Genomic DNA, 15989 nt, shown 5'->3' with positions numbered 1-15989 from the left:
TTCCTGAAAATCTAATCTGCAGCCGAGCGAATTCCTGAGACCACCACAGTCATTCCTGAGCCCTACAGCTGATTGTGTCAGAGGGGGGGACGACGCGGCCCAGCAATAAAGGTTTGATTTCGCTGTCTCCCGCCGAAGTAGATTGCTTGTAGCAGATGACGCTTTCAAACACAGGCTCCTCGACTAAATATTCAAAGGGTTTTAAGGTCAATGCTTGTTGCACGATGCGAGCCAAGGCAAGCTTCATCTGCACCGCCGACGTGTCAATCCATCTCCCGTCCGTAGACGTCTGTGAAAACTGGTTCTCCCTTAAGTGACTCAGTTAACAAGTCACTTGAATCCTGAGTTGGTGTACTCAGCTTCTTCTCAGACATTTCTCAAGGGGCCACAAATGTTAGATTTGAACTCATGACCTTCTACGCTGCAGTCATTGTGACAGCTCCTGGATCTTGGCCGGGGAAAGGGTAGGAGCTCCTGATGGTACTCCAGACATGGAGGTGAATGTATGTACAACTCCAATGCAAAACAAGCATCTCTGTGAGAAAAGCTACAGAACTTTTGACCCAGCTCACACCGGCGGTCATGTTCACGTCACCGAGTTGCAGATGAATCATACCATCGTGACATTTGTCTGGAACCCTCCCAGGGGAAACATGCGAGGCATGCGGTGTCTCAGCATTTCCTCTGAAGCCCCCGTGAACAGGATATATGACGGGTTGTGGGGGACAGTTGCGTGGACAGACTCGAGACTCTGACGGCAGTCTGGATGCAGCACAGGCGGTATTTACACTCCAACGGCCGCGGGATCCGGGAGCCGGATATATTTAGCCGCCTTGAGATATCACGGCGAGATGAGATTTCAAAGTGAAGTACCTGTTTGAAGATGCATGGCATTCCACAAGGGTGGGCAAGGGCTACTGGGAATAAATCTAGACCCACTGCACCTGGTGTGTGAGGAGGGAGAGTGACACCTATGATTTAGAAGCACCAGCACACAACTCCTACATGTGTAAACGGCACACTTGCCCATTTAAATTTACACACTTATGAATGGAAAAGAGCAGCCGGCATATGAATGAATGTTTAAAAAGTGGCACATTCCTCTTGGGATTAATATGAAAGCAAGTTTTAATCATTTTCTTTTTTTTTTGCCTTCATGTTTCAGGAACTCTTTCCTCATTTGTCATTTAATAATGACAAAAACGTCATCACTACATTGTGTCCTGGGTCTGTCACAGGGCCTCCTCTTAGGAGGACATGTCCACTTTATATAGGGGAGCAGCGGTTCAACTGTGAGTCTCTCCCAGATGACTCGATAGAGAAAACGGATTTAGCTGCTTGTATCTGTGATCGTCCGCTCACAATACAAAATCCACGACTTCAGATGAGAGTAGCAATGTATGGAGGCCGTAAATACAGATGCTTTGGCTTTTGGCTCAGCTTATATTTTGTCACAACCAAGTGAAACCGAGTCCTCATGATTGGAGTCAGTGCAGGACAACAGTGCAACAACAACAAACGCAAAGCCCTGATCAAGTGAAAAGAGGCAGGTTGCGTCTTTCTCATAAATGAAGCGATACTGGCTCTTGTTGTGATGAGTTGAAGTTTTAATGATCCATCAAACTGCTTTTTCCCGTCCTCATCCTTGGTAATGATGAAAACCGCTGGTTGCCTGCCATATACGCCAACAAAGAGACATATTTTAGACATTTCAGTGCCACTTATTTGATTCTTTGGTGTAACCCCATCACCCTTGCTATAGGCTTATCCTGAGCATGTCTGCTCCAGCACCGGTTGAAGCTGGACAAGTTCACAGCCACCTATTATACTTTTACATGTCTTAAGAGTTGTCTTCACTGTTAGCAAGATGGAACATCACTTTAACATAAACTCAAGTGTGAAAGAGTGATAGACAATGTCAAATATGGAGTCTGCAATAAATGCTCTTGTTTCAGAGATTCCTTTTCTCTACAATGCTTTAAAATTGATGTCATAAAAATTTGGATTTTGGCATTGATGACGGGTCACACGGTAACCTTCGCCTCTGACCTACTTCATGGAGCAACCGTTTAACTGTGCCTAACAACAGTCCTGAAAGATGAAGTGTTTTTCACGACAAAGGTTCTGAGGGTTAGGTTTGCTCTCTTGCTATGCAATGTTTCGCTGCGGTCCGCTTCACAGACATGATCTGGATTTGAGGTTTTGCAAAAAGAAACGACTAGAAGTGTTTTCAAAGGCGCGCCTTGGATCTGAACTTTTGTATTCATCGTAATCTGTGAATCCATCCTTTGGAGCTGCCGTTACAGAGATGAAAACGTAGTAAAACACCAATAAACTCCATTATATAAATCCAATTATATTATTATATACATTATATAAATCTCCAATATATAATGCTGTGAACTTTTTGGTGTCCATGATAATAATACAAAGATTCTGAATCTCAGTTGGATGTTTGTGACATCACAGGGTTTCGATGTTACATTAACTTACCTGCTGAAATGCAACAACCAACGTCTTCCCAAGGTGACCTGTGAGTCAGTTATAGCTTTATTAAAAAAAATAATATTCTGTATTTTTCCGAGTATACACACACTTTTTTTTTAGTTTAGCTAGGGGTACGACTTTCTCTTTCCTTTTTTATTATGCATGCATTTTTGGCTGGAATTATATGAACAAAAAGGTGTGTTTAGGCTTCTCTAAATGCTTGATATTATGATCAATATTTTCAATCAATAACTTAACCTGGGGATATACTATACGATGCAAAGGTAGCCATTTTGCAAACTTTAGCTTTCCCTCGCAAAAAAAAAAAATAATAACATGACCATAGGGCCCCTTTAAAACCTGCCACAGGGTATGACAACTGTGGTTACCGGAAGGCTTTTTTCGCAAAAAAAAAAAAAAAGTATATATATATATATATATATATATATATATATATAAATTAAAAATAAACTAGCTGAAGTTTGGATCAGTTGGAGTGATTTCTGTACAATGGCCAAACTTAAATACTCATTTTGTTAACGCATGTTCAAACCGACAAAACGCAGCCGAAACATTTTGAGGTTTTTCTTTTTTTTAGTATTTTTATTTGTGCAGATTCGATCAGGATGGTGAGTAACTGGTTCTGGTTCAGGCAGAGCAGCAGCGGTTTCTGGTCCACAAGCAGGTGGATCTGGAACAAGAGAGTGACAGCAGAGTAGAATACAAAAATACCTGCTTTTGAGCACAAGAAAATGAATCGTGAAAATGAATTTGTTTTATTGCTTCAGCAGTAGACAATGAATATTCTCAAGTCTGGAGCAGTAATTGCTGTGAGACATTGGACAGAAGAATTCAGCGGTGAAGTATGAGAGCTTATATATTAAAAAGTATAATCATCAAAAGCAGCAAATCAATGCCATTAAAGAAAAAATAAAATTGACTGAGTTTGACAAATAGAACACATCATCCGTTGCTATTCACATTTTCTACATAAATGTGAGAAAATAAATAAGAAGCATTTTTTTATGATGAAACACGCATCTTCAGTCAACCTGTTGAGGAAATACACTTAACATTTCAGGTAGTTGCTACATTAATGTTACATTCAACACTTGTGAATTCATAGTAATTTTTTTACAACTCAGACCAGACTTGCAAAAGAGTCAGGAAAAACAGCCATAAATTGACAATGAGAATGAAAATAAAAAAGTAAAGCTACATTAGCAAAATATTAGTACAAATACTGTCCCCTGGTATTAGCTAGTTACTACTATGTGATTCAGTGGATTTGAGGAAACATTGTGACCAATCATTGTCACAAAACTACATTAAAATAAATACATTTTTGTAGTTTAAAAATATATTGTGCACCATTTTGTCAAATGTCTTTAAATACAGCAGCATGGCTTAACACATACAACCCATGCGCCAGGGAATCCCACTTTTAGGCACAAAGTGGATTCAAATTTTGAAGAAAAGTTCTGAGTGACCAGTCCGACTTAGTCCGAATGTCAAAGTAGCACAAAGTCGCCTGCGGTAGTGATGGTCCTCCTCGGGTCACGGATGAAGGGCCATTCTCTCTTCTCCGGGGCCGCGATGTGATCTCTGCTGTGACCCGGCACGAACGTGAACGCCGGGTATTTCTCCCTCGCCGACGGCTGCAACACCTACGGCCAGAACAGAAGCAGTCCTTCACAACCTCAACCGTTCGAAGGCTTTCGTCTCGACTTTTCTTTTAAATTGCTTGGACTTGAGGACATAAAAGGAGAACATAACGGTGTGTAAGGAAGGACGATTTATATATTATGAAGACGAGGGGAGGACGAGTCTTTTCACGGTTAAATGCTACCACCTAGTGGTGAATCACTAGTGCCTCCCGACCCGTCATATCATGGGTCCCTAAATAAACTTGCTATTAAAAGAGAGTTGTCATCCCCCATGCCTCCACGTGCACTAACCAGAGTCTTTTTCAAAGGGTCTGCGACTTTCTCTGAGCTGAAAAATAAAATATTTCAGTGAAAACTCATGGCAATTTTCAAGATCAGGAAATAAGATATTTATGAAACATTTGTGGCTTTGTTTACAAACTGTTGAGGTGATGTTAAAGCCCAGTTTGAGAGACCAAACATCAAACCCGTGAACCAATTTAATGAGGTCAGTATAAAGGTCTTTTTACTTTTATTTTAACCTTATTTCTAACAACGGCATCATAATTATTTAAACACAATGCTTATTGTTTCTCCAGCTTGTAGCTTCTCAGCTTGACAACTCTACACAATGGGCTCTAGGTTGACTGTTCACATCCCACGTTGGCTGTCTCCAGCTCCATTAACCACATGGCCGTTGAGGGAGTAACTTGGTTTTTAAAGAGCTAACTACGAACACTAATCTGTTCCGAAACTATAAGATCAATTACCACATGTCATTATCACATATGTCTAAATGTTATTTGAAAAAGAGAGTCGTCTCTGATTGAAAATGTAGTAGAAGAGAATGATGTTGACTTGGTCAGGCAGCAGGAACAGAGGGCTACATCACAGCTTCATTCAGCAGTGTTGCAACTGCATCAGGATAAAACTCTCTCCTCCCAGCAGAAACCTTAACACCACCATACACATGTTCATCAACCAATATAAGACTGAAATCTCATGCTTTCCATTTGCCAAGGAAGACACATGAAACAGGAAGTCAAGATGTGAGTTTGAAGGCCAGGACCAGGGAGCAGACCAACTGGGACACGTCAGAGGGTCTAAAATATGTGTCTTATTCCTGCTGCCCAAATTCAAGTGACTCGTCTGACACGCTGAATTACATGACAAATGCAGCACACATCAGGACCAGGACTAGACGCCACTAATGGCGTGACTCGTACCCCAGCATACTGCGCGTTCAAGAGTCCTGCACGTGTTGGGTGCTTCTCACCTTGGACAGCTCCTGACGGATCCTCTCATAGTCCTGAACACTTCGGGAGTAGAAGCCCACCGTGCAGCTGGGGTCCATCCTGGTGAAAGGCATCTTCTTCGGCGAGGGGCAGTGATACGACTAGACAAAAAGAGACAAAATGCATCTGCAGAGCTGGACAGGTGATGAATGGAAGCCTATTTATCTGCTGTCACTGCATCCATAAATTTACAGCAGCGCTGTGTTGTCACATTGTATACCACCACCTGTAAAAGCATAAAACAAAAGTTGCTGTATGGAGATGTGTGCTGATTTTATTATGTATGGCTCCTGAAATATTCAGTTCGCTGCTATCTGATCCGGTATTTGCCATATTTCTCCGACGTGACGGCGCAGCACATCCCAGCAGCAAATAAATCTGCACATGAAGACTCTGTAATTGGAGCTTTAAGATTCATACCCTTAAGTACCAACAGAAACTATTAAATCCACATTACCGGCACCCCAGTCAGCATGTTCCACATTACCTGCAGAGGGAAATCGCTGGTGCTGACATCCACAAAAGACTGGCAGTAATGAGGGTCCATGTAAATCAAGCTGTCGTCTGCAAGGACAAAACAAAAGACAAGTTATTCAAAAACATTGGATTATTAGAAAAACGGCTTCCCTCCAATTTCTATGCAGAGTAGCTCAAAGTCACCAGCGCGTGCTGCGGCTGGTGCGCGTCACCTCCCGGAAGGTTACCACTTTTTAATATCCAGCGGAGTGGATTAAATCCTGCATAATCAGATGTACAAGCAACCAGCAAAGAAAAGAGGTTGTCATTTAATTCTGCTGTGTGTGTGAGGGCGGGATTACTTTTACAAACACGCAATTATATGCGCGCATTTGCATATGATAAATGTGGCGGCGAGCAGCGCCCTGGCAGGGAGAATGTATTGCTTGTCATTTAGACATCATCCACCGCAGTGTTTCAAATTGGTAAAATGTAAATGCATAAATATTGACTGCCAAGATGTACAACTGAAGGTTCCTCCTAGCTGCTGAAGGTGATGAAGAGTGGCTCACTCCGGGGCGGGGAAGAAATTGAACGCGTGTCTCTTATGGAAATCAATTACGGCTCACAACTTGGAAGGTTTACTTGTGATGAATGGCTGAGGCTGGGACGGGTCAGAGAGAATAAAGTGAGCCTCGCTTCACTTGCTCGGCGCTCCACTCCTCTCAGTTTTGCTCATGCAAACAGGAATACATTAACGGACTTATATAATGTGTAATCATTTGCCGTTCGCGCGTCGTTTTTCACTGAGCAAACACGCTCACCTTGGAATCCCACAAAGTAGCAGGCCTGTTTGGGTTTCCCTCCGATGATGCCAATGCAGTACTCCAAAGTCAGGATGTTCTGAGGTCCAGAGAAGACCATAGTAACACGGTTAGAAAGTCGATTTTGAATTCAAATTCAGCATTGTAAAATAAAATCTGAGTTTATTGCGTCCTGCCAGGAAAAATACAATGGGAAAGGTTCATAACACTGGCCCCTGTGGTTTCTGTGCATCAGAGAGTCACATGAACATGAAAAAATACATCATCCCTGGACTTGCAACAATGCAAGATATCCCAGTATTTGGTATCTCAATGTAATGGTTTCATAATAAATCTTTGAAAGACATGAAACACATTTTAACACACTTTTTATCCAAGATAACTTATCAATTGTTCAAATTTTAAATCTTATCACAGAGCAAATTTGTAATTCTATGCCGCATTCCAAGGTGATTCCAAGGTTGTCATTAGGCGAAAACAGGAGGACAAGATCGGAAAGGTTATATTTGAGACAAGAAAACAAGAGGAGATGTTTGGGGACTTGGGATTACCAGATCTGGAAATGTGGAGAGGGGAGAAGAGAAGGTGCTGGACCAGGAATGTTGGAGATGGAAGAACAGAATAACAAGCAACGAGGTTTTTGGATGTGGTGAATAAAGACATGAAGACAAGAGATGGGCTGAGCAATATAGTTTAAGGTGGAGAACTACCTGTGGCAAACCCAAGAGGAAAGGACCAAAGAAGAAATTTCAATTGTAGAAACTTGATCCTGATATTTGTGCTGATTTCCAAATTAATGTTAACTCCAGATGGAGTCATAAGGCTTTACACAAGGAACAATAATAAGCCAAAGATTTAATTTCTAAGTATTCATGCACCTTTGGTCCCGCAAATCTCACCTTCACCAGGTTAAAGTACTCTGGGTTCGTCTTCTCTCCTCCCAGCCGCACAGGAATGAGGATGACCACAGCACGACTGTCCGACAAACCGGTTGTGGTTGAGGCTGTCGGGGGGTTCTGAAGCAAAGGTGGGGGGTCTGATGTTCCAGACTTCCCTGCTCTTTCCGCCCTGTGGCAATCAACCACATCGCCACTGTAGACTAGGGAGGACCGACAACACAATAGGGTCAGTGAGGGGTTATTGCACTGGTGCTGCTGCCATCCACTGCCAATGTTGTGAGTACATGAAGCTTTCACTGACATTGGTTTAAAAGAAAAGACTTGACACAGCAAACCCTTAAAAAAGGTGAAATTATGTTGACAGAATGATGTGTTCTGAGGGTTTCAGGATTCAAACAGCCTGCTCTATTATCCGCTTTTTCCTTACCCGTGCAGTCTTGCGAGACATACGCGGTCACACCCGTCAAGCCTGGGTCGGTCGCTTGTTCAATGGCTTTCCTAAAAAACACAGTTCAGTGGCTCACCCCCAATCCAAACTACTTCAGCGGTACGCAATAAGATCTAATCCACAGGCTCTCACACTGTGACATAATAAAGCTGTCTACACATTTGCTGACTTTAATTTAAACAGGAAGTAGCAAATTTATCATAAACTTTATTGACTGACTTTATCATCACCATTATTATTCAGTAAACCAACCTTAGGATGTGAGCCACAATAGCAGGTCCGTACCAGTCCCCCGCTTGCCTCCCCATCATCAGCCCAGAGTGGACCAGTTTATGGAGCCCCAGTGGAGCCGTGGGTTCATCCCCAAACCATGACACCAGAGTCCTGTGGTACATTTCTTTCATGTGTGCATCCGCCTCCTCAGCAGAGCCCAGAACTTGATGTATCCGAGAAGATCCAGCACCAGAGGGGCCGTACAAGCCTGGCAGAGACGCCTCCAGAGAGGTCACCAGGCGCTTGGCAGCTATTGTAGTCCGAGTTTCTGTGTCCAGAGGCTGGAGTGTCAGTGCCTCCGGCCAGGTCCAGTCTGAAATGAATTTAAAAAAAAAAAAAAAAAAAAAAAAAAAAAAAAGGGGGGGGTTAGTATTATTTGTACCATTTTATTCCGCTCCATACTTTTTTATAGGCTTCTACAGTAATAATTTCAGATTAGATTAGATTGCCTTTATTAATACAGTAGAATCACAACAAAAAAGTGGAGTTATATTTATTTTGTAAACGTTTGTTGATCTCCTCAATGATTCATCATTTAATATTCACTTCACTAAGAAATAACTAAGAAATTGTTTTATGTTAAAATATTAGAGCTGTGTGGTGATTTATTCGAAACACGTGCATTTTCAACGAAAAACAATAGTTAATGAAGAACACAGTGTTAGCGCATAGATTATTTAGACTATCACTGATAAAGATTTGTGATCGATTGATTGTTTAATCGTCTGTAATTCATTCTTTGACCACTAGATGACACTATTGACGTCAGGTTAAATAACACTGGTAACGGAAATTGTCAGGTAAAACTGTTCCGAAGGACCAGTTCGCTTGCAAGCAATAATATTTGAATTTGGGTCAGGAGCAAAAACAATTATCGTTTACTTGGATTAAAAAAACGTAATAAGAGTTCAAACAGTCTCTTAGAAGTCTTCAGAATCAGAAGAATCAGAATCTGAAAAACTTTATTAAACCCAAGGTACATTTTTTTGTAATTTCACATGCTCCATAAACAACAAAAATATAAATGTGAATTGTAAAATATAAATGCTAAATACAAAATACTTTTTTTTTTTAACAGACACGACTAGTTCTTTCTGCACATGAGCATTAAGAAGAGAAAGTCTTTGATAACTTGTGAAATAAAAAGGGATTTGCCTGAAATTGCTAAAACCTTGAGCGCCTGAGCCACCTACAAGGTGTCATTCCACTCAATTACAACGTTAAGTGTGCCAATATTTCACTTTAATTACACCTTAGCCTTACAAACAGGGTGGGCGCTGAAGGCGGGGAGAGTGGAAGTGGCCCGGGCCATAAACCGGGCCAGTGCAAGAGGCATTAGCAATATGACCTTGATCCAAAGTCAATCAAAGTGAAATGGATCAATAAATGTGCTTAAATGGCCGTTAGTCACTGAACTGAAGGTATTTCATTAGTGGCATATTTTAGACTTGACAGAGGAGCCCGTTTTAAACACTGTTTTCTAAATGGCTGTATTAAAATGGCAATCATCTCATTACGGTGACCCATAAAGTGGAGGACACTTCAGAGTTGATGGATCTCACCAAGGCGTGAGCAATTGGCTCGCTTAAATGCCTCGTATAAAATAAATGAAATGGTCTTTCTGGCCGCCATGGTGAGAAAATAGAAAACCAGGAGAAGAAATGGGAGAACGGTCTGTTCCAAAGTGAATTCACTCAAAAGTTCAATCTGCAGTTCTTCCATTATTCAGACTACTCAACTCTTTAGCTAGTCTGACAGGAATTTATTTGGGTGGCAAAACCATATGGTTAATGCCAAAAACATTTTTTTCTTCATGAAGCACTTTTCATGCATTTGAAGACGTTCTCAGTTATGACAGAATGAATAAAAGAAAAAGAGCTCTTGGCTGGAAAACAGTTTAAGACAACAAGGGCAATCAGTGAGGGAGCTCAAGCAACTGGAAAAAAAAGAGGGGTTCACCACAACGAACACAAAAAAATCCAAACCAACAATTTCATAATATGGACCTGAGAACAAAACGTGTGTCGGTTTGTCACCTGATTTGACAGCATGCATTGACGAAAATCACAAGTTTTGTCTAAATCAGACCTAAGTGAAAGAGTAAAGTAACTTACTTTAAGTCATCTGTTGATCACCGATCTGATCAAAATTCGAAGCACAAGTCATAGATCTCTTAAGCACAACTTCAGTTGTGGCAGCTTCTGAGCTGAACTCGATCAAATAATATAAACAATGAATCCATTTCTGTAACTTCTGGTATCTCATTTGAGAGTTTCTTGATTTTAAAATTTTAAAATGTGATACAGAACCAAAGTCTCTCACCACTGCAGGGCGGCTTGTGATTTACAACAAAGTAGAGTGCCAGGCAGCAAGTTGTTATACACACAACTTTCACCATAAGTCCTGAAGCCAAAAAGCCAACAAAGATCTCAGAGAAGCCCGCTGAAGTTCTCATCTATTAGTGATATCTTGTCTATCTATCTTATCTTATCTACAGCACCTCCTCATCGTGTTTTATAATCCGTTTTAAACACACACTTAGAAATGTAGCACAGGACGATGTATCCCTTTGATGAACAAACAATGGAGTAAATAATGAAAGTATGAACCTTTTTTCCACATTTATGAATAATAATAATAGTGCAGTGCAGTCATGTTACCTCACTACACTAATCTATGACCACCCATGCTACATCTGGAATTCATGAATCGGGGTTCTTTCTGTACAATGATATCAAGGGCTTCCTTTAAGTGCAAGCCTTGTACACCCAAAGTGCAGTTTCATAAAAGGACATGATCACAGAGTTAGTTCACTGATCCCTGAAAACCCAAATGCAGCCATCAAACTTTCCTGAAATGAAAGACACTCTGTAACTCACCTCTCCCAAGACAGTGCAGGACAAGTGCTTGAGCCAACATCATCTGTCCCGCTCTCAGCATGCAGCCCCAGCCACAGTCAGAGGTCAGCGAGGAGCCAGGCAGTGGAGGAAACGCTTCTCTGTACGTCATCCAGAGCCGAGAGGTGAAGTCCTTCCGGAAAGCCTCCACATTCCCCATCACAGAATCCTCATCAGGAGCTTCATGGGCATCAGTAACATCGTCCTCGTCTGAAACAAATATTTTATACACTCGCAGTATAACATTTGACTTTGCAACAATATTTGGATTATACAACTTGTCATACTAACATTAGGAGTCAATAAATTACTCCACTATAATGTGCATAACTCAAAGATAAAACCTGACAAACATGGGTGATGGTTGTGCTATTGTGTATATTTAGTTTGCAGTTCAAATTACAGGGCAGCCACATGAGACGCATGTGAAACTGGTCCGTCCCCTTCTGACCATAAAAATACCATAAAATTACCACTAATAACAACAGTGAAACCGCTACTACTAATAATAAAGTCTCGATAGAACGCCATTCCTGAGTGCTCGATCCAACACCAAAGTACCACTTGAGTTTGCAAGCTAAACATGAGCGTAAGGACTTACTGTACCTTCGGCCTTGAAATGGTAGCACTTTCCTAAGAGAAGCACGGGGGAGTTTCTGCTGAAGGAGGTCTTCGTCTTGAGAGCCCAACCTAAGATGAACGTAAGGAGCACAACATGCTTTCCAATGTTGAAGACAGTGTAGCTTCTGTCAACAATGTGTAGCCCTGACAAGTATTACATTTCATTCAGCTTATTTATCTGATTATAATGGAGAGGACAGTTCATCAAATAACCCACTGTGTCACTGAAAATAATAAATAAATAAAACAATTTGGCATAAATGTAGACACGTGATTGAAGTTAAGCGCAGTGCACACACAACAGAGCTGAGTTTAATGAAGAAGGCAAGAATGTGTGCAAGAGTGTTTTGATATCTCGAACTAATTGGTGTGATAACGAGTCAGCAGTACAAGGGTCAATATTGAATAGTTCTCGTCTGACTACACCAGCTATCATGTTAAAAAAAAAAAGAACACTGAGACAACAAAATCCGGGATGACCAGCGATACATGTTATTTTAAGAACCATTTTCCTACTTCCCTAAAAAAAAATCACTTACTGTACTTGACATTGTGCCACACAGACAAGAACTTTGTCTTCAGTCTTTCCACCTCGTCGCTCCCTTTATCCTCCATTTCGACCAGAAGGGGGTGTAACCCATTCCAGCACAACACACCGACTCCTGGTAAACAATGAAACGCATTACTTTGCAGTCAAAACGGAATTGTTACACTTCATCATGACAAACTGCATGTTTGCAATGTACTTACTTTGCTTCCGGTGCTGTTTTCATTTACAGATCTACATCATAACATCATGCGTTCTCAGCACCCGAACGCAGACTTCTCAACTTCGTGTGGAAGTTAACGCAACACCGCGACCAGCGCTGTTCACACTTTGCGGAAGTCGCATCGTCAGTCACCTGATCTCGCGGTGTTTCATATGAGATTTGACCCGAAGTATTACTGTCAGAAAGCCATCGTCTGCGATAGCATGAAAGTAAGCAATTACTTCTTCAATAATGTCGCAAATGAGGCTCTTCGTGCTCTTAGTTTGCTCATATTGAACATATATACTGATTATTCCTCTCAGAAATAGTTTGTAATTTTTGACAGATCTCATTCGGGTAAAAATTGGTGGTCTGCGTGGGCGAGTGAATGGGAGCTGTTGAACGTTGTAGCCGATAAAGCTCCAGCGGGCGGTGGCAACTGGAAGCGCTGATTTCCAGTGATCCACCGCCTTGCTTGTTCATAATGTAAAACAAATCTAGCGCGCTCTGTACACCATATAAATGATGCATTCAAATCTATCTTTAATTATTTAAAACACGCCTTCTGCCTGGAACTGCTCCACGAAGCAATACCAGAAACATCCTAAAAATAAATGTTTGCCATCATAAATAATTAAGGGAAAAAGCAGCTCGTCGTCAACATTTGTAAAATCTGTGTCTTCTCTGTCTTTCAGCATTTTCCGTGAGGAGTTGCCACAAAAAGTCAGCCTCCGCCAAATGTCAATCTTGTACCCTTCATGTCCTCCTGTACTTCATTCATCCATAAACCTCCGCGGTAGTTTGCGTCTGTCACACCCACTTTCTCCTGTACATCTGTACCACACACAAGTGTGGATGAAGTTTGTCTCCATACTTTTCTGCATCAGCTGTCTCTCCGATGTACTCTCTCCCAATTATAACCTGAGCATTTTCACGGTTCAAATCCATCTAAGCCATTGAGTGTTCTTCAATCCTGTCTGTCGCTACTACAGGCCACGAGGGCCCCCAGTCCATGTTGACTTGGTCTGTGTAGCTGGTGCTTGTGCACTAAATGACAGCGAGTCAGATCTGATAAAGAACTTTGTGGAGAAGCCGCTGCAAGAAAGAAGCTCCATCTGAACATCCTCAAGACAAAGGAGATGTTACTGGCCCCTCTGCTGTTCTCAGCCAGTAGTCACTGAGGTCAGGGTCATGGTGGGGTTCAGTACCTGGACTGGCCTACAAACATAGGTTGAGTCTACTGCCGAGCTGCGCAGCCATATGCAGCCCTCTGCCTGTATTTTCGCAGCCCTCATAAGGTCAAACTAAAACTATACAAGTGATATCTATTTTTGTCCTTTTTCTTTTTCAGCAATTACTACCTCACCGGTAAATCCACATGGTTTCGTTGTAAGATTACATTTTCATTTCTTTTCATTTGCCATTTTTGTGTGTATTTCTTGTTCCTCAAAGCACTTTTATCCTTCTCCGACATCCAGTCCATTGTTTTATTTCGGTTCAATAAATATTCAATATTCAAATAAAATAAGTGTAAGTGTTGTGGTCATTCCGCTGGGCCTCACGGCAGTCACACTTTATAATGTGGCCTTTTAGGAAATTGAATTGGCCACCTCTGGTCCACAGGAAGGGGCGCATACTACCGTACTTCCTGGGACGGCTGGTCTTTAAAGTGCGCCTGCCTTTCCTTTCTTAAATAGATTCTGTATTATATTATAATTTCATACTTCTTTTGAATGGTTTTAGTTCATAAAGATGAAGCCACTCTTCAAACAAACCAATCCTGTCATGTCATGCCGTATCGCAGGACATGTGTAAAATGCGCAGGAGATTTTCATTGGGTGTGATCTCTTGCGCGCCTCCACAGTCATTACGGTAAGATCCCATACTCCAGTTTTCCCGTTCTCCCTGTGGTTGTAGTGAGTGCTGCTGCTGCCTCCCTGGGAATCTGTTAAAGCACATCAGCGGCCACTGCCATGGCTGAACGCCGGGCCTTCGCTCAGAAAATCAGCAGGTAAACATTCATGCCTCTCAAACGAACTCCAGCGGGGAGCCGTAGCCCATTTGCTGCGTTCATAGCTGACGCTGTCTGACCACCGCGGAGGAAACCGTGCGGAGGAGGCCCAGACGGCAGCTAGCTGTTTGTTAGCCGCATCGGCGAAAGATGCTCAGACCCACCCAGACAGACAGCAACACTGCTAGATAACAGTCTTTTGAATGAACACCGTCTTGACGGCGGCACACGGCATTACCAATATGGCTCTGCATGACGGAAAGGAACTACTTTTCCATGTCCCCTCGCGCATTTAGACATATAGTTGCTGTAAAGTGGAAACCGTTAATTTGATCAACCAGCAGCTGTGTTGTGTTACTGCAGCTAACGGTGTGGAGACTGGTCTTCAATGTTTTCTAGGCTGCTCTTGAAAGGGACTACTAAACAGTAGGTCTGGAAGCGACGACTGTCAAATGGTGATGTTTTAATCTCTTATCCGCCTACCAGACAGATCTAAGTAATCGCTTTAACAAAGGTTCTGTCAAATGCCATCATCCCATTGAGGATAAAACCGCTTCCCAAAATTGTTTTCCTGGCGTTTGGCGTCTTTTTATGATGTCCGTCGTTTGGTAATAACGAACATTTTTCAAAGGAAAGACTGCCATAATGCAGCTTAAGTATTTTTTTTCAAACTGACTCAATTATATATTAACTAAAATGACTCATTGATTAATTATCCTCCTAGATGAGCCTTAGATGGGTGGGGTTTGTCCCAGCTACTTCGGGTGGGAGATGATGAGAGGGCGAATTTACAACCATTCACTCGAAACTACTGACAACTCCCACCTCTGAATGTATTTGTGGGAGGAAACCAGAGTGTCTAGGGGAATCCCACACAAGTACAGAGAGAAGCTGAACCTGTGACCTCTTGCTGTGAACTATTTTTGGAACTCCAAGTTAATCTTATCCATGCTACTGGATATTTCTGCTTGCAATTCTTCAAATGTATGACATAGAATCATGTTTGAATGACAACATTAACAGTCCGTAGCAAAACTAACATTTCCTTGAAGCTCTTTTGAATTGTATTTTATTATACAGTGTTCTACTGCATCATGTATTTTACAGCTTCTTAAGATGCCGTGTATAATTAAAAACCCATCATTTTCGGTCCTCTGCTGTTGTCCAAAGCTGCTTCTGCAGGAAGACAACATCCAAAATGGTTTGCTCCTGTATGTAATACTATTGTTATACTAAAACATTTTATGTGAATACAGCCTTAGTGGGTTGATTCCACCTTGAGTCACTCCGTGTTTTAGCATCAAGCTACATCCTTCTGTGTGTGTTTCCTCCCCCTGTCTGATTTCCACCCACAGTCCAAGAACATACAGAAGTCAATGGATC

General features: G+C 41.8%; 2 protein-coding genes across 22 annotated transcripts in view; one reads left to right on the top strand and one right to left on the bottom strand.

Annotated features, from left to right (window-relative positions):
• Positions 1 to 3102: 3102 nt before the first annotated feature.
• atg4c (autophagy related 4C, cysteine peptidase) lies at positions 3103 to 12742 on the bottom strand. The gene is made up of 11 exons (XM_053854181.1): positions 12597 to 12742; positions 12386 to 12508; positions 11832 to 11915; positions 11208 to 11435; positions 8308 to 8641; positions 8035 to 8105; positions 7608 to 7807; positions 6709 to 6787; positions 5916 to 5992; positions 5410 to 5529; positions 3103 to 4154 (listed from the first exon to the last, which is right to left on the bottom strand). Exons 2-11 carry the CDS (start codon positions 12459 to 12461, stop codon positions 3999 to 4001), a joined length of 1425 nt encoding a protein of 474 aa, XP_053710156.1. The 5' UTR covers positions 12462 to 12508; positions 12597 to 12742; the 3' UTR covers positions 3103 to 3998.
• A 1715-nt stretch (positions 12743 to 14457) lies between these two features.
• Positions 14458 to 15989, top strand: part of dock7 (dedicator of cytokinesis 7) — a 43878-nt gene continuing 42346 nt past the window's right edge. For all 21 annotated transcript variants that reach the window (XM_053854824.1, XM_053854821.1, XM_053854820.1 and 18 more), the window contains exon 1: positions 14458 to 14606. In XM_053854824.1, the coding sequence (XP_053710799.1) occupies positions 14569 to 14606 (38 nt within the window). In that variant the 5' untranslated portion in view covers positions 14458 to 14568. The remainder of the gene's footprint in view (positions 14607 to 15989) is intronic.

This window comes from Synchiropus splendidus, chromosome 1 (assembly GCF_027744825.2).
Source record: "Synchiropus splendidus isolate RoL2022-P1 chromosome 1, RoL_Sspl_1.0, whole genome shotgun sequence".
Classification (NCBI taxonomy): Eukaryota; Metazoa; Chordata; class Actinopteri; order Syngnathiformes; family Callionymidae; genus Synchiropus; species Synchiropus splendidus.
The sequence above is the reverse complement of the archived record's forward strand: the minus strand, read 5'-3'. Positions and strand labels throughout refer to the sequence as shown.